The following is an 18,077-nucleotide window of genomic DNA, read 5'->3' on the forward strand; positions in this document are numbered from 1 at the left end:
TTAGACATCCTTGGTGATTCTCTTCCTGCATGTATGCTGAAATTGATGGCACTGTGGTCACTGTTCCCTAAAGGGTCGATAACACTGACATCACGCACCTCCGATGATGCGGTCACGGTGTGCAGACGCTGCAATACAAGCCAAGAAAACCAGGAGAGGGAAGGATGCCAAAGGCCATTGTTAGACTATTGGAATACTTGCCATTCTTTTCCTCAGACGAGCAGTTTCACGGGCTATGTGTTTTGACTTGATGTTTTACTGCTGTGTTGTGAGCCACCCAGAGAACAATTTGTTATGGGACAGTTAACAAACCAAATTTATCATCCTCATCAAATTCACACCTTTATGGACAAAAACAGGGATGGCGTAACCCACATGGCTGCTTCAGATGCATAACGATTCCGCTGCCCAGGTGAATTCACAGATAGAATTGAAGGAGTAGAAAATGAAGTGTGCATAGAAACGCTCCTTCCTCATGATCTTTTCACCATGAAATCAGTGCTCATGCACATGTCCAGTGATTTTACAGGATTTCGCTGGACATGTCCAGTGATTTTACAGGATTTCGCTGGACATGTCCAGTGATTTTACAGGATTTCGCTGGACATGTCTAGTGATTCTTTTCACTGGAATTCGCATAAAGAATTGAAGGAGAAGAGAATGGAGGCATAGAAACCCCCCATCCCATTTTTATGATCTTGTCACCATAACAGCATGGCTCTTACCCAGAGGTAAGACAGAAAGATTGCCAGCCCTTTTGTGAGTTCCATGGCAGCAGCAGATCTGCCTGGTGGTGTGTGCAAGCTGATGTTATAAGTGGTGGTCACAACAAGGGCAAAAGAACTCATCTGGGCTCAGTGCCTGGACTCTTCTGTTTGGTTTCCGCCCCAAGGTCAGCGCACAGGTGTCCAGAAGGGGCCGGGTCTCACGAGTCCACCTGGCTCAACCGGGCAGCCACAACAATAGAGAACAGGGCTGAACATTTCAACCTCAAGATATGACTAATGACTACCACCTTCAGACGTAACGCAGAACTGTGGGTCCAATGGCCCTGCGGTTACACACACACACACACACACCCCATTCTCCCGTCTGCATTCGGACAAAAGGAAGAATTCGAATCCCCGCTGGTATGTATCCCAGACTATGGGAAACACCTATATTGGGCCGCAGCGATATAGGAAGATGCTGAAAGGCATCATCTCAAACTGCACGGGAGGAGCCAATGGTAAATCCCTCCTGTATTCCACCAAAGACAACCATCTGGTGCTGTTGGTGCCAGGAGTCGATACTGACTCAGCAGCACACTTTACCTTTACCTTCTCAGCAAATTCACTGACACACGTGCCACCTTCAACGCTTGCAAGGGCCAGTTGGTGAATGGGGCCCAGGGCCATGGGGCAAGGCAGCATTCGGCAGCTTGCCTGAAGCAATGCAATACCTGGGACCAGTCCTGAACTATTGAAAACAAGCAGTGACTCCAAATGCTCTCAAGGGGCATGGCATGCTCACAGATTAGGCTTTAACAGATCCAAGATTAGGCCTCGGGACACTTGATGTGAATCTCAATCCCCCCAAGGCCGATATCTCTCTGATCTCCCTCCACCACCGAAATCCCCACGCCCCAGCAATCTGGACCCTGGGACGTTTCTCGACATTCTTAAAGGGCAGCCATCGTGGAAAAAATTAGTCACATCTGGAGATTACAAGATAGGCATCTCCCTGTTTCCCCTTCTAGACGGCACTGATAAAACTCTTGCTAACATTAACGTCTTGCTCACTTCTCACTCCTCTGGCTGTCTGGTTGAAGGAGGACTGGTTTGATGGTGAGCCTGGCTTCTCTTGGACACCTGTCTTCTGGCTCTTGCGTGGAAAGCAGACAAAGAAGGTCCCGAGTGCAGAGCGACCTTTTTAAAAATCGTGTTTTCCTAATCGCTAAGCTGGTTCACCACTTAGAAGTGTGGATTCACCAGCGGGCAGACCAGCTGCTATGCATCTCAGATTGCTGAAGATCTTGCTACTGCTGTCTTTTGGTAAGAACAGCCATGGAATAGTGATGTGATTGTGAACTGGGGAAGGAAAGGACTATATGCATCCCTTTCCCCAAACCCCTACCTCCAGTTCCTGTTGTGGGTTCATGTGCCATTGAATTGTTGACCGCGTAGCAGCGGCATTCCTAACGAATATGCTCTCTGTTGAAATAAGAGCATCTCCTTCTCTGTTTGATTTTAGGAGGACCCTCAAGATGCACCTGTTTTCTTGGGCTTTTAATTGAAATTATTTTTAAACTGTTTAATATGTTACAGTCACTGGAGGTCCTGTGCTGGGGGTGGATAGAGCCGGTTACTCTCCCCCTGCTCAATAAAGAGAATCCCCACGTTAAAAGGTGCCTCTTTGCCCAGTTAGCAGGGGTCAAACAATGGCAATTGTTTTTACTCTATTTTGTTGAATTTAAACTATTTTTATTCTACTTTATATTGTGTGTTAATTTCCTCTATGCTTTCCTGGAATCTATCATCAGTAGAGAGATTGCGCTGATCCCAAATCTAGGAGCACACCGCTCCTTCAAGGTAGGCTGACCCCAGTTGAAGACTGATCTAAAGGCACTGACCAGGCTTAGACACACTTCAACAGCCTAGAGTTGTCTGACTAGGGATTTGCAGGCACTCTACAGCCAGAGTCCACACAAAACCCGGCTCTAGACAACAAGACATTATTCTGAAAACAACTGAATAATGACCTAACCAGGCACATGGGGAAGAGTTTTGCAAGTAACCCCCCAGAACCTGTTAAATCAGACTGAAGCCACTTCTAAGTATATGAAATGTATTAAGAAACAAGGATTGCGCACAGAATAAGGAATTGGCGGGGGGAGGGGGATAGGTTGAAACTGGAAGTAAAGGAAGACAAACAGGAATTCAAAAGAAAATACAAAAAAGCATTTACTAACTGACTAGCACTGAGTTTTATGTAAGCCTATCTGTAGGCAGGCAAGGAGAGGAGAGCTGGTCTTGTGGTAGCAAGCATGACTTGTCCCCATTGCTAAGCCGGGTCTGCCTTGGTTGCATATTAATGGAGACTAGAAGTGTGAGCACTGGAAGAGATTCCCCTTAGGGGATGGAGCCGCTCTGGGAAGAGCAGAAGGTTTCAAGCTCCCTCCCTGGCAGCATCTCCAAGAGAGGGCTGAGAAAGATTCCTGCCCGCAACCTCGGAGAAGCCGCTGCCAGTCTGTGAAGACAATTCTGAGCTAGATAGACCAATGGCCTGACTCAGTATATGGCAGTTTCCTGTGTTCCAGGTCAGTAGGCATTACTCTCTCCAGCCTCTCCTCTGGAACACACATTTGCAGATGGAAAAGGGTGAATGCGGGCCAGGCCTCTGCCCTCTAGCTTGAAAGCCATTTCATTGGGGGTGAGCCCTGCCTGTAGTACACACCTGTCTGTGGTTCTTCAAGGAGTAGCTCAAAGAGCCTTGGAGAAGCTGCTGCCAGTCTGGGAAGACAAAACTGAGCTAGATAGTATTGATAGTATTGTCTACACAGACTGGCAGTGGCTTCTCCAAGGTTGCAGGCAGGAATCTCTCTCAGCCCGATCTCGGAGATGCTGCCAGGGAGGGAACTTGGAACCTAGATGCTCTTCCCAGAGTGGCTCCATCCCCTAAGGGGAAGAACTTACAGTGCTCACACTTCCAGACTCCCATTCATATGCAACCAGGGTGGACCCTGCTTAGCAATGGGGACAAGTCATGCTAGCTACCACCAGACCAGCTCTCCTCTCTCGGTTTGTCTTGCAGCGTCTGCACACCGCAACCGGATCATTGGAGGGGAGGAATGCAGTGAGGACGAGCATCCTTGGCTGGCACTGCTGTCTGACAGAGTTGGGCCCTATTGCTCTGCAGTTGTGCTCAACCAGGACTGGGTGATCACAGCCGCTCACTGCTACACAAGGTGAGTGGGGAGGGAGGGGCGAAGGGAGGGGAAAGGGCCAGCAGTCCTGCTCTATGGCCTTTGATGATCAAGGAGTTTCTCTGCAGACCCGAACACATACAAATCATATAGAATTGATGCAGCTAGAACACAATTTGCTTAATATAGGTGAGAGGATAAAGGTCCCAGGAATAAATGGCCAGACCATCAAAATAATATGCTATGCTACTTAAGGGGACTTGAATGGGAGACTACATGTCTGCACCCTGTAAGATATTCCCCTTCGGGGAAGAGCATCTCTGTGCTTGCAGGTCGAAGGTTCCTGGTTCCCTCCCTAGCAGCACCTCCAAGATAGGGCTGAGAGAGACTCCTGCCTGCAACCTTGGATGGAGAAGCTGCTGCCAGTCTGTGTAGACAATACTGAGCTAGATGGACCAAGGGTCTGACTCAGTATATGGCAGCTTCCTATGTCCCCACATTCCTGAGCCTATGAACAGCGATTTTTCTGACCTTTAAAAAGGAAAGAACAGGGGTACAGATGCCCGATTACACACGTCAGCTGTTCTTGCTGCTACTGTTCTGTCTTTTTACAATCGCGATAGGCTTTTTGAATAGTACTAAACATGTGCACAAAGGCACACTTTTGTGGAAGTAGTGATGCAATTCTAGTTTGCTCAGTCATGAGTTAAAATGTATAACCCAGTCTAATGCCTACTGGTTGCAAGAGAGGACACAATCTGTCCCTAGGGGGAGACTGATCGTCTCAACTATCAACTCAACTCCGTCCAGGGCTTTTCTCTCCTTTAACTTTGCAACTTTCAACTTTTCCTGCTTTTAAAACATGGGAGGAAACATCACGTGTTTCCTGTTCAGCACCTACAGGCCAGTATCCATGCCAAATATCCATCTCAAGCAACAGTGCAGTCAGCATGACGATCCAGTCCTTGCTGAAAGTGAGCCTCTATGTTTTTGCTACCTTTCTTGTAGTGAGATCGAGATAAGGCTTGGAGTACATGATAAATGGGTATCCACAGGGCGTGAGCAGATCAGGAACAGCAAGAATGGCTGCTTCAACACTAGAAGCCAGTGCTTTCCCAGAGCTTTATCAGCTTTACCAGTGCTAATCCAACTGAACAGCTCCATTGACTTCAATGAGTATGTGGCCCCCATTGACCTGCCTACTGACTGTGCTTCTGTGGGGACAGAGTGCGAAGTAATGGGCTGGGGCACCACGAGCACGCTGGAAGGTAAGAGCCACAGGCCCAGATCGCACTAGTTCTGAGTGGGGCGAGAGATCGACGAGACGTAGGAATGCCGCAAGATTCTAGGATTCTTGCATGCCGCAAAATCCTTGTATGCTGCAAGCAGTGTTCCTCTAACAGGGATTCCCAGATGTTGTTGACGCCAACTCCCAGAATCCCCAGCTGCAATGGCTTTTGCTTGGGGATAATGGGAGTGGGAGTCAACAACATCTGGAAATCCGTTAAGAGGGAACACCGGCTGCAAGATTCTTGCACGCCGCAAGATTCTAGGATTCCCCACTTATTTATTTATTTTTATTGATTTATTCGATTCCTATACCGCCTTTCCAAAAAATGGCTCAGGGCAGTTTACACAGAGAAATTATAGATACATAAGATGGTTCCCTGTCCCCAAAGGGCTCACAGTCTAAAAAGAAACATCAGATAGACACCAGCAACAGTCACTGGAGGTAGTGTGCTGGGGGGGGACAGGGCCAGTTACTCTCCTCTTCCTAAATAAAGAGAATCAGCCCGTTAAAAGGTGCCTCGTTGCCAAGTTAGCAGGGGTAATCACTTAGCGATGATCAGGAGAACTAGCCCCATGAGGGCCCTCAAAATCTGGGAATTCCTACTGCCCGCAGTCAGATTGTTCAAGCACAACGTTCTCCAACAGCGATCCTGAATGTCCAGCCCCCCAGATGGGGCTGCAGCTCCTATAATCATGGCTGGGGATAATGGAAGTTGTAGTCCCAATGACATCTGGAGTCCCGAGTTTGAGAACTTTGGCCTCAAAGACTCCCCAAATAACCTCAGCTTCCTTTCATTTCCAGAGAATTTTCCTGATGTTCCTTACTGTGCTTCTGTTAAAATAACCTCGGACGAGGAATGTCAGGCTGCTTATCCAGGGTGCGTGAATGAGAACATGGTGTGTGCCGGGGACGAGGAAGAAAGCAAAGGCGCCTGCAAGGTGAGGAGGAGTGTTGGTCTGGTGGTAGGCAAGCATGAACTGCTCACTTTGCTAAGCAGGGTCTGACTTGGTTCAATTTGGATGGGTGACTACATGTGGTCACTGTCACATATTCTCCATTTCCAAGTAAGGCTGGGAAAGCTTGAAACCTTGGAGAGCTGTTGCCGGTCAGTGAAGACCAGGGTTGCTCAATTTTGGCCCTCCTGTAGATGTTGGCCTACAACTCCCACAATCCCTGGCTATTGGCCAATGTGGCTGGGGATTCTGGGAGCTGTGGTCCAAAAACAGCTGGGGGGTGGGCCTAAATTGAGCAGGCCTGGTGTAGATGATATTGTGCTGGATGGACCAAGGGTCTGACTCAATATAAGGCAACTCCCTAGGTTCCTGTCACCATGAAAAATAACCAGGACATGTGAGATGTTCAGCTGTGATTCCTCCCTCAAGCTCATAAATTCCAGCTGAGCCTCAGTGGCACCATGTCCTCTAGCTAGAAGGTGCAGGCTGAACAATATAGTGGGAACCTAGGAAACTGTCTTATACTGAGTCATAAGAACATAAGAATAGTTCAGCTGGATCAGGCCCAAGGCACATCTAATCCAGCATCCTGCTTCACACAGTGGCCCACAAAATGCCTCTGAGGAGCCCACAGGCAAGAGGTGAATGCATGCCCTCTCTCCTGCGGTTGCTCCCCTGCAACTGGGATTGAGAGGCATCATTCCTCTGAGGCTGGAGGTGGCCCACAGCCACCAGACTAATAGCCACTGATAGACCTGTCCTCCATGAATTTGTCTAAGCCCCTTTTTAAGCCATCCAAGCTGAAGCCCATCACCACATGCCATGGCAAAGAATTCCATAGATTAATTGTGCGCTGCATGAAAAAGTACTTCCTCTTGTCAGCTCTAAATTCCCCAACCTTGAGTTTCATGGGGTGACCCCTGGTTCCATTGTTGTAAGAGAGGGAGAACAATTTCTCTCTGTCCACCCTCTCCACTCCATACACAATTTTATACACTTTGATCAAGTCTCCTCTTAGTCGCCTCTTTTCCAAACAAAAGAGCTCCAGATGCTGTAGCCTTGCCTCATAAGGAAGGTGCTCCAGGCCCCTGATCACCTTGGTTGCCCTCTTCTGCACCTTGTCCAGTTCGACAATATCCTTCTTAAGATACGGTGACCATATCAGACCACTGGTCCATCCCGCTCAGTATTGTCTTACAGGCCTGCTCAACTTAGGCCCCCCAGCTGTTTATGAACTACAGTTCCCATAATCCCCAGCCACAGTGGCCAATAGCCAGGGATTATGGGGATTGTAGGCCAATATCTGCAGGAGGGCCAAAGCTGAGCAGCCCTGGCACCGACTGGCAGCAGCTCTCCAAGGTTGCAGGCAGGAGTCTCTCCTACATGGCGATGCTGCCAGGGATTGAAGCTGGGACCTTCTCTCTGTAAAACAGATACTCTGCTCCTGAGCTACGGCCTGATCTGCTATCTTGCAGCAAACCATGCTCATATGTAGGAACATAGGAAGCTGCCATATACTGAGTCAGACCATTGGTCTATCTAGCTCAGGATTGTCTTCACAGACTGGCAGTGGCTTCTCCAAGGTTGCAGGCAGGAATCTCTCTGTGCCCTATCTTGGAGATACTGTCAGGGAGGGAACTCGGAACCTTCTGCTCTTCCCAAGGCGGCTCCATCCCCTGAGGGGGATATCTTCCAGTGCTCACACTTCTAGTCTCCCATTCATATGCAACCAGGGCGGACCCTGCTTAGCTAAGGGGACAAGTCCTGCTTGCTACCACAAGACCAGCTCTCCTCTGTAGTTGCCCAACCAAATGCAAACCAGGACTCTGCACAACAAAGGGGAGAATTCGCGCTCGCTACCACAAGATCAGCTCACCAACCATGAAGCTGCGGTCCTCCAGCTAGCTGGGATCACAACTCCCATCATCCCCAGCCACACGGCCCAGCAGCCAGAGATGATGGTTGTGGTAGGCTGACATCGGCAGCAGGGCTGCAGTTTGAGATCCCAGCTCCAGATAACTCATCATGTGTTCTGTTCTCTCAACAGGGTGACTCTGGGGGACCCCTTATCTGTAATGGAATCCTCCAGGGCACTGTAGCTTTTGGGCCTAAACATTGTACGAATCCGTCATACCCTGCTGTCTACACCAACATCTGCAAATATCTCAACTGGATCGAGGCTGTTCTTGCAGGAGATCAATCTCAGTGCTTTCCCGGTGTATAAACCCTGACAGAAACCTCGAGTTACTCGTCAGAATTCCCCCCTCCACTCGTCAGGCATCACTTTTCACTCGCCACCGGCAAGTAGGCTAGTGGATTTCCTGAGCCCTACACATAGCGGCAATCCCAGGATAGTGCATATTCCCCCTACTCCTGCTGAATACTAGCACCTTGAATCAACTGATGACCCAGTGATTGTGGCTCTGATGTGCATGTGTAACTCTGAAAGATAGCAACTGACAAAAAGAAATAAACAAACACAGCTGCCAGCATTGATAACTGAGTCAGTCTTGTCACTGAAGGATCCGTCTCGATTTCTGAAGTTATGGAATCAATAGGGCAATAGAGCCCCACTTACACTGCCGGTCAGTGTAAACAATACTGAGCTAGGAACATATACTGAACAACGTAGGAACATATACTGAGTCAGGCCATCTGGCTCAGTATTGTCTTCACAGACTGGCAGCAGCTTCTCTAAGGCTGCAGGCAGGAGTCTCTCTCCACCCTATCTTGGAGATGCTGCCAGGGAGGGAACTCAGACGCTCTTCCCAGAACAGCCCCATCCCCTAAGGGGAATATCTTGCTGTGCTCACATGTAGTCCCCCATTCAAATACAAACCAGGGCAGAACAAGCTTAGCAAAGGGGATAATCCATGCTTGCTACCTACCAAGCCAGAGGCTGCCAGTTCGAATCCCCACTGGTATGTCTCCCAGAATATGGGAAACATCTATATCAGGCAGCAGCAATATAGGAAGATGCTGAAAGGCATCACCTCATATTGTGCGGGCGGAGGCAATGGTAAACCCTTTCTGGAGTCTACCAAAGACAACCTCAGGGCTCTGTGGTCGCCAGGAGTTGACATCGACTCAACGGCACATTTTACCTTTACTACAAGACCAGCTCTCCTCCCCTAGCTGGACCAATGGTCTGACTCAGTATAAGGCAGCTTCCTGGGGAAAAGGGCCACGGAAAAGCATCTGATTTGTGTACAGAAGATCTCAGTTTCAGTCTCTGGCATCTCAAGCTAGGGCTTGGAAAAGTCTCCTGAGTCCTGCCTGAATCCGTGGAGTTGCTGCCAGCCAGGGTAGACAATACTGAGCTAGATGGGAAAACAGCCTGACTCAGTAGACAGCAGCTTCCTATGTTCCTATCAAGGCAAGTGCGAGTCATTCCTGAAGGACCATGTTTTGTCAATGATCACTAAACACTGGACAGATGTTAACCAGCAAGGTCTAGTATCATCACCCACCACCATAAACGTGGATGTGCATAAACCCTCCCTGGAGTCCTTCTGCCCTTAGGTGCCTTCAGAACTTTCCAACAAGATCATACACCAGTGTTTAATTCCTAAAATGAGAAGTGCTAGGACGCAGACACCCAGCAGTCATTTCCCCCCCTTTTCTGGATACCCTAACTACTACTACTACTACTACTACTATTATTAAAAATATTTATACCCCGCTCCTCCAGTGCACTACTGCTCGGGGTGGCTCACAACAATAAGGCACAGATACAATAAAATAAATAAAATTAACTAATTTTTTTTGTCAGATAAAAAACCACAATTATTAGGTTCAAATTAAAACTGGAAATTATAAAAAGGGAAAGAACTCTTAAATTTAAGTGTTTGGTCCTTGCTGTGGTGAATCAGTGGTGAAGCAAAAGGCACTCTGGACATGCTCAAAGGCCTGGTTTTTATTACTACTTCAGGATTTTACGTCTGAGCCCTGGCTGGCAGTGAAAGCATTTTGGCTTAAGCCCTGCTGACAGGGGCATAACTATAATAGGGCAAGTGGAGACAGTTGTCTGGGGGCCCACTGCCTGGGGGGGGTGCAGAGGCAAGTTACATGACTGACTCCCGCAGCTGTGCACCCGACCGGGCTTCTTCCGAAATTGATGTGAGTGTTAAGACCTGGAGCTACCAGAAGAGCATGTCTTTCTCTAGTACCATTAAATGACTTGCATTGTCCACAATTTACTTCATGAGCTGAGCTTCAGTGGTGGTGGTGGTGGGGCATTTTAAAATCTTGTCTCTGGGCCCACTACAATCTGCTACACCCCTGCCGGCTGAGTCTTTCAAAACAAACCCAGTTAGGCATCTCCCACTGATTCCCCTTCCACGGTAACTCAAAAGTGAAGCCCACTGAGTTCATGGGACTCATAATGTTGATGATTCTAAGCAGCAATGCGTGTGCAGAATTACAATCTACAAGGACCAGCAGCCGATCCTACTTTTACTCAGAAGTAATACGAATTTGACAAATATTTATATACCGCTTTTCAACAAAAGTTCCCAAAGCGGTTGACATCGATATAAATACATAAATCAAATGGTTCCCTGTCCCTAAAGGGCTCCCAGTCTAAAAAAGAAATACAAGATAGACACCAGCAACAGCCACTGGAGGGATGCTGTGCTGGGGACGGATAGGGCCAGTTGCTCTCCCCCTGCTCAGTAAAGAGAATCACCACTTTTAAAAGGTGCCTCTTTGCTCAATTAGCAGGGGACATGGATAGAAGGCCCAGGACATCTCTATGTGACTTACGCCCGAGTCCCAAATTAGTGGGAGCCCAACCCTATGGATTTTTACTTGGAAGGATTGCAGCAGAGCAGCCTGATCCTTTGCGTTGGTTACTCAGAAAGACAAGCCAACTGTTTTCAATGGGGCTTGCCCCCAGGGAAACCAGCATAGGATTGCAGCCACGAAACCCAATCCATTGCATGCTGAGTTAGATGTACGTCCCACTTTGTTCAATCAGGTGCTTGCTGCCACGAAAAGGAGCATAAGACTGCAGCTGTGCAGCCCTATTAGGGTTGCCAACTGTCCCTCATTTCATGGCACGTCCCTTCTTTCAGGGATGGAATGTTGGTCCCAATAGGTATAACTTGGATATGTTCTAAATAATAACAATACTGGCATTATTCAACAACATATAATTCAATTACATATACATCAATGATACTCAAGCTCTTGATTAGCACTGCATACACCTCCTGGCCCCTGCCAGCCAGCTGCCACCCCCCCCCCCAACTTGTGTCCCTCATTCTGGCAATGAAATGTTGGCAACCCTAAGCCCTATGCACGGTAACGCAGAAGTACACCTGGTCAAAAATACTTACTCACTATAATCCAGGGGTGCACCACTCGAATGGTCCGGTGGGCTGGAAGCAACCGTGACCTGGTGTGTAGGGCCTGTCAAGTTTCAGCCCATTTGTTATTGCATGGAAATCAATCATTACAAATATCAATGAAAGTATGGGGCAGAGCCCGGCTGGAGTCTGAAGGAAAGGAGAGGGGTCAGAAGGGGTGATGTCAGTGGGCTCTGACATCTGTTCAAGTGGTCAGTTGCATTGAGCTGCTGCTGCTGCTGCTGATCATCATCATCATCATCATCTGGACAGGCCGAGATCTTTATGGCTCCTGCTGTTGCTACGGGATATTCCTACCTGTGGGCCAGCAAAAAAGGTCCTGGGATGGATCTGACCCCCAGACCTTGTGTTGTGTGCAGGCCTGCTATAATCGCTTTTTCAAACAGCGACTTTACTTTGGGAAGGTGAGTATGCCATTCACATATGGGCCAGATTTACCCTGAAGTCCGTGCAATATTTCAGAGAGCACATCATGGCACATACAATTCGGGTTTCCCCCTCCCCGTATTGGAACCTAGCCCGACTTTTGTCCGGGATTTCAAAAAATTAAATCCTCTTTTTGCATCGGAGTGTCCGTTACGTCCAGAACTCGTAGAAAAGCCTCGTGGTAAGCCAGTTCCTCTGGGGGGCAACTTGTGATCGGGCCTTCTCAGCAACCGCCCTGGGTCGTGGTGGGACATGCTCGGCTTGAGGGGTTTGTCGTCATCTCTGGAAGCCTTCTAAAGAGCTATAAAGACCCACCTCCTCAGCTTGGCTTTTAATCATATTTAAGGGGCTGCAATGGTTTCTAAATGAGTTTTATGTTAAATGAATGGTTTTATTTTATATTAGTAGGTGGGATGCTTTTATTTATTTATTTTAATTGCGAGCCACCCTGGGCCGCTTTTTGCAGGGCAGCCTGTAAATCAAATAAATCCATTAATAAAAACAATAATGTGCGCCCAGGATCGCCACCCCGCACTTGGCGTGAATCCTCCCAAACTGCTTCCCAAAAAACCTCATAAGCGCTCGCACGAAAAGACGCTCCGTTCTATTGCCCCGCCCGCAAGGGGAGGGGGCGTGGCAGGGCACTGAGCGGACAGTCCTGCCAGTCATTCCTCTGTGCCCGCCCCTTCCGGTTCCGCGCTATCCCCTGGTTCTCTCTGGTTCCGTTTTATCCGCGGTGACGGCGGCTCTCTGGTTGAAAGTCACTTTGAGGAAAGAAGAAGCTCGGGTGTCTTCGTTGCCGGTGAGGTGGGGGGTGAGCCGCGTCTGGGAGGGGAGGCCGCCCCCTCGCCCTTCTCAAAGCATGGCTGCTGGGTCTCTTCGAGCCGGGTCCTCCCTTCCCTTCCTCTGGCGCTGAGCCCGTCCTCGGCCCCCGAAGTGGCTTGGCCAGCCGGGGCCCAGGCTTCTGGCGCTAAGGAAGTCCTGGGTTCAAATACTGCGTCTGGGGAGAGTCATGAGGGGAGCGACTGTCCTTAGGAGCCGAGGAAGCTGCCATATACTGAGTCAGACCCTTGGTCCATCAGCTCAGTCTTGTCGACCCAGGCTGGCAGCGGCTTCTCCCAGGCTGCAGGCAGGAGTCTCTCTCAGCCCTATCTTGGAGATGCTGCCAGGAAAGGAACTTGGAATCTTCTGCATACAAGCATGCAGAGGCTCTTCCAAGAGCGGCTCCATCCCCTAAGGGGAGTATCTTCCAGTGCTCACATGTGTTCTCCCATTCAAATGCAACCAGGGCAGACCCTGCTTAGCAAAGGGCACAATTTATGCTTGCGCCTACAAGACCAGCTCTCCTTCTCCATCTTCAGCATAAGTTACACACAAGTAGGAAGCTGTCTTTTGCTGAGTCAGACCACTGACCTATCTAGCTCAGAGTTGGCTGAGGAGAGCCGTCAGCAGCTCTCAGACTGGGGTCTTTCTACCAGCCCTACCTGGAGGTACCATGGATTGAACTGGGTACCCTGCACATGGAAAGCAGATGCTCTACTACTAAGAACATAAGAACAGCCCTGTTGGATCAGGCCCATGGCCCATCTAGTCCAGCATCCTGTTTCACTCAGTGGCCCACCAGATGCCGCTGGAAGCCACAGGCAGGAGTTGAGGGCATGCCCTCTCTACTGCTGTTAATCCCCTGCAACTGGTACTCAGATGCATCCTGCCTTTGAGGCCAGAGGTGGCCCACAGCCCTCCAACTAGTAGCCGTTGATAGACCTCTCCTCCATGAAGTGATCCAAACCCCTCTTAAAGCCATCCAGGTTGTTGGCTGTCACCACATCTTGTGGCAGAGAATTCCACAAGTTGATCATACATTGTGTGAAAAACTACTTCCGTTTGTTGGTCCTAAATTTCCCGGCAGTCAATTTCATGGGATGACCCCTGGTTCTAGTGTTATGTGAGAGGGAGAAGAATTTCTCTCTATTTTCTCCACACCATGCATGCTTTTATAGATCTCTATCATGTCTCCCCGCAGTCGTCTTTTTTCTAAAATAAAAAGCCCCAGGTGTTGTAGCCTTGCCTCATAAGAAAGGTGCTCTAGGCCCCTGATCATCTTGGTTGCCCTCTTCTGCATCTTTCCCAGTTCTACTGATCTGTGGATGGTTCTGATGAGTATAGGAAGCTGCCTCCTGCTGAGTCAGGCTATTGGTCCATCTAGCTTAGGATAGTCTACACTGACTGGCAGCAGCTCTGCGGGGGCTTCAAGTAGAGGTCTTTCCCAGTCCTACCTGGAGATACTGCCAAGGATTGAACCTGGAACTCTGTGCCTCAGTGTTCCCTCTGTCAGGGATTCCCAAATGTTGTTGACTGTACAACAGGTCTGAGTTAGCTTAGAGAACACCTTCTTCTGCACGATCCCCATTAAAGTCATCTGAGGAGGTCTGTCTCCAGTTACCACTAGCAGGTCTGGTGGTGACTCAGAGGCGGGTCTTCTCTGTAGCTGCTCCTGGACTGTGGAATGCATTCCCAGCAGGAATCTGTAATCTGAATTCTTTATTGGCCTTCAGGAGAGCCCTTAAAACCTATCTGTTTGGCCTGGCCTTCCAGGGTTTTTAAATTGTAAATGTTTGGTCTGGTTTTCCAGGGTTTTTAAAAACTGTTTTAAGTGTTTTAGTTGTTTGTTTTAATAGTTTCTGATTTTAACTGTTAATATATTATTATTAATATTTATAATAATAATAATAATAATTTATTATAGTTGTGTTTATTTTAATGTAAACCACTCTGAGCTACTTTTGGAAGGGCGATATAGAAATTAAATAAATACATATGTACATACATACATACATACATACATCTCCCATAATCTCTAAGCAAAAGCCACTGCAGCTGGGGATTCTGGGAGTTGTAGTCAACAACATATGGGAATTCCTGTTAGAGAGAATACTGCTATACCTCCAAGTCTGTAACATGAGAAAAATTATCGCTAAGGGCTTGCAAGCAATGCTCCAGTGCCTGAGGGTGGACCATGCTGCTGTCCACTTCTTGGGAAGAAGCTTGGGGATATAAATGCCACAGGGAAATGCAATCCCTTAGCAAGGGGTGCAGTTTCGGAGGGTTAATGCTCTGACAGTCTTGGGCATCTTCACAGTAATGTTTTTCATGTATGCTTTCAGAGAAGAGAAAATGGCAGAAAGTATCAAGACTAAGCTGGAAAACTATAAAACGGCCCCATTTGACAGCCGGTTTCCCAACCAAAACCAAACCCGCAACTGCTGGCAGAATTACCTTGGTGAGTGTTGGTATTAATGTGAGAACTAATGTGTCGAATTGAATCTTTGCGTTAGGGATGAGAAATGGGACTGTTCATCGTTAACATCGTATTATAAGTAGGCCTTGCAAGCAGTGTTCCCTGTGATGGGGATTCTCAGATGTTGTTGACTACAACTCCCATAACCCCCAGCCAAAGGCCACTGCAGCCAGAGACGATATTTGAAACCTCTATCTCTTTGCAGATTTCCATCGCTGTGAGAAAGCCATGGCAACCAAGGGTGAAGATCCTTATGTCTGCCAGTGGTACAAGAGGGTATACAAGTCCCTTTGCCCTGTTTCTTGGGTAGGTACATAACACTCTGTTGGGTGAAAGAAGTGTGTGTCATGGGCAGGCGGTTAAGGGTGAAGGAAGGCCTGATCAGAGAGATGGGAGGTTGCTTAGCAGACTCTAGAATTCTACATAGTTTCCCCATCTTCTGGCTTTGATGGGAGGGGAGATAATCCGGACCCCTGTAACAGGGGTTCCCAGATGTGGACTACAACTCCTATTATCCCCAGCCAAAGGCCATTGTAACTAAGGATGACGGGGAGTTGTAATCAACAAAGCTTGGGGATCTCTGTTATAGGAGAAACTGTCCTGGACCCAGAATTGTGTTGTGTGAAGCCCAATTCAGTCCTTTCTCTGCCTTCAGAAATGCTTCCCATGGGCCAGACGGCTTATGTGTGCACCATGAAAACTCACCTTTGTTCAAAATGATGAAAAGAATGACATACGTAAACTTGCTAAATCTTCCTAGGATATTGCCTTATCATAGTTTGGGTGGTTTTGATGTGAATTCAGTTTTGACAAAGCAGCAGAGTGTTGATAACTGAGGAGCAATAAAAGAACGCAACTGGAACCTATGAGGTTTGATCAGATAACCAGGTAGGGAGCAGAATCCGGGAAACCTTCTGCAGGCACACTCTACATGGCTTCTTCTCTCTCTGCGAGGACTAGAACTCTCATTTTACCTTTTTTTAAAAAAGTGAAAGTCACATAATTCTCTGTGCAAAAGATTCTAGCTGCTTTGCATCAAAATGATCCGTGCAGGTAGGACTGATCAGACGTCTGTTGGTCTTTTCCAGGTTACCGCCTGGGATGAACGTATAGAAGAGGGGACCTTTCCTGGTAAGATCTGATAATCTCACGTCTGCCGACTGCGCTTCTTCTCAGGACACTGTTGTGCTGCTGAGTTGCCTCTGCGTGGTGACTCTGAAGGATCATCTGAAGTATCTCATCTCTCCAGTTCTTATCCACTTGAGCGTCCAGCATCATTCAACAGTGCAGAGTCTTGGATGTTGCCATTTCTAATTAAAGGGATGAAACCTGAGGCTACGTCTGTTGTGTTCCACTCAGTTAATAATGAGTGGTTGTGAATCTCGGGGCCTTTTTGTCTATGGCAATGCATTTCCAATGGCTAGGGTGCATTTTAAGTGTGCACAACTCCCCTTTCCACTGCACCTCTCCTGCACCTGACATGAGACACTGCCCTCCACTTCTGTCAGCCTCACCTGCTGCTACCTCTGCATGAAGAGTTTTCTAACGGTTGGGTTGGAAGGAGAGGTGGCTGCACCACGGTGAGCCATCTCTTGCAGCTGGCCAGTTCCCACTTACCGCTTATGATCCACAAATTCTGAAGGCTGCTTAGTTATCTTGAAGCACGGTGAGCAGATGTCAGAATCGGAGAACACATTTCCTCATATTTTTGCAGGGGTGGGAGGATGGGAAATAGGATCTATCCTTGGAATTCGTATTCTGGTGTAAATGGTGTTGATGTGCAAATTGCAGCTTGTACACAGTGCAAGAGCAAGATCTGAGAAAGGTCAGAAATGGCCCAAAGAAGCTTTAGAGCATGTATGGTGTCACATACTTAAACCTTTAATCCTATAGTTTTATATTCACTCACTCAGGAACAGGGCTGCTCAATTTTGGCCCTTGTGCAGATGTTGGCCTACAACTCCCATAATCCTTGGCTATTGGCCACTCTGGCTGGGAATTATGGGAGGAGTTGTCCAAAAACAGCTGGGGGACCCTAAGTTGAGCAGGCCTCACTTACTTTGGTGGCTCTTTTCTTCCAGGTAAACACACACAGGGTTCCCTGCATAAGTAGTATGAAGAAGCTAACAATATACTGTCTTCTGAAGGATCAAGCTTTTCCTCTGGTCATATTGCAAAACTTGTCAAGTGTTCTGTGCATGAGGAAAGCCAGTTGCTAGAGATGTATACTAAATGAGATTAACAATGGGCAGGTTCAGACATAATGCTTAAAGCCTGGTTTAGTGTTGCTAGCATGAGCCACAGGTTCGTGACCCCTTCCTCCTTTCCACACAAGGTGAGGAAACTTGCTGCTTCCATTCCTGGTTTGAAACTATGTTTTTGCTATAACACAAACCTAGTAAATGGTAGTTTTAATGGTTTGTGATCAAGCTAGGGTATTCTGGCTTGTTTACAAATTGATCTCCAGTTGGGAATTGACGGAGTGTGACTCTGTTGGTCCTTTGGGATCTCTTGGTGGCTTTCAATACTATCAGCCATAGTATTCTTCAGGAGCATCTGAGGAGGTTGGGGTGGGAGGCACTGCTTTGTGGTGGTTCTGTTCCTACCTCTTGGGCAGATTCCAGATGGTGTCCCTTGGAGACTGTTGTTCCTCAAAATCTGAACTGTTGTCTGGTGTCCTTCAGGGCTCCATATTGTCTCCGATGTTTAACATCTGCATGAAACTGCTGGGATTGATCATCAGGAGATTTGGTGCAGGGTGTTATCAGTATGTTGATGACACCCAAATCTATTTCTCCATGTCAACATTGTCGAGAGAAGGTATAATCTCCCTGAA

The 18,077-nt window shown here is 48.0% G+C and overlaps 2 protein-coding genes across 2 annotated transcripts; both read left to right on the top strand.

Moving 5' to 3' along the window:
- Window positions 1-1,004: 1,004 nt before the first annotated feature.
- LOC128332835 (gilatoxin-like) lies at window positions 1,005-8,630 on the top strand. The gene is made up of 5 exons (XM_053267601.1): window positions 1,005-1,023; window positions 3,793-3,946; window positions 4,913-5,172; window positions 5,997-6,133; window positions 8,196-8,630. The coding sequence occupies exons 1-5, from the start codon at window positions 1,005-1,007 to the stop codon at window positions 8,370-8,372; spliced, it is 747 nt and encodes a 248-aa protein (XP_053123576.1). The 3' UTR covers window positions 8,373-8,630.
- Window positions 8,631-12,591: 3,961 nt separating this feature from the next.
- On the top strand, window positions 12,592-16,574 carry LOC128333230 (cytochrome c oxidase subunit 6B1). The gene is made up of 4 exons (XM_053268477.1): window positions 12,592-12,745; window positions 15,108-15,223; window positions 15,447-15,547; window positions 16,330-16,574. Exons 2-4 carry the CDS (start codon window positions 15,118-15,120, stop codon window positions 16,381-16,383), a joined length of 261 nt encoding a protein of 86 aa, XP_053124452.1. The 5' UTR covers window positions 12,592-12,745; window positions 15,108-15,117; the 3' UTR covers window positions 16,384-16,574.
- The last annotated feature ends 1,503 nt before the right edge of the window (window positions 16,575-18,077 follow it).

Source organism: Hemicordylus capensis, chromosome 7, assembly GCF_027244095.1.
Source record: "Hemicordylus capensis ecotype Gifberg chromosome 7, rHemCap1.1.pri, whole genome shotgun sequence".
NCBI lineage: Eukaryota > Metazoa > Chordata > Lepidosauria > Squamata > Cordylidae > Hemicordylus > Hemicordylus capensis.

Excerpts from the sequence above, each read along its gene's own strand:
- LOC128332835 (XM_053267601.1), top strand. Across the intron at positions 3,947-4,912 it reads GCCGCTCACTGCTACACAAG|TGAGATCGAGATAAGGCTTG; the intron begins GTGAGTGGGGAG and ends CCTTTCTTGTAG. Across the intron at positions 6,134-8,195 it reads AAAGCAAAGGCGCCTGCAAG|GGTGACTCTGGGGGACCCCT; the intron begins GTGAGGAGGAGT and ends TTCTCTCAACAG.
- LOC128333230 (XM_053268477.1), top strand. The coding sequence starts at position 15,118 with ATGGCAGAAAGTATCAAGACTAAGCTGGAAAACTATAAAACGGCCCCA. Across the intron at positions 15,224-15,446 it reads CTGCTGGCAGAATTACCTTG|ATTTCCATCGCTGTGAGAAA; the intron begins GTGAGTGTTGGT and ends ATCTCTTTGCAG. Across the intron at positions 15,548-16,329 it reads CCCTTTGCCCTGTTTCTTGG|GTTACCGCCTGGGATGAACG; the intron begins GTAGGTACATAA and ends GGTCTTTTCCAG.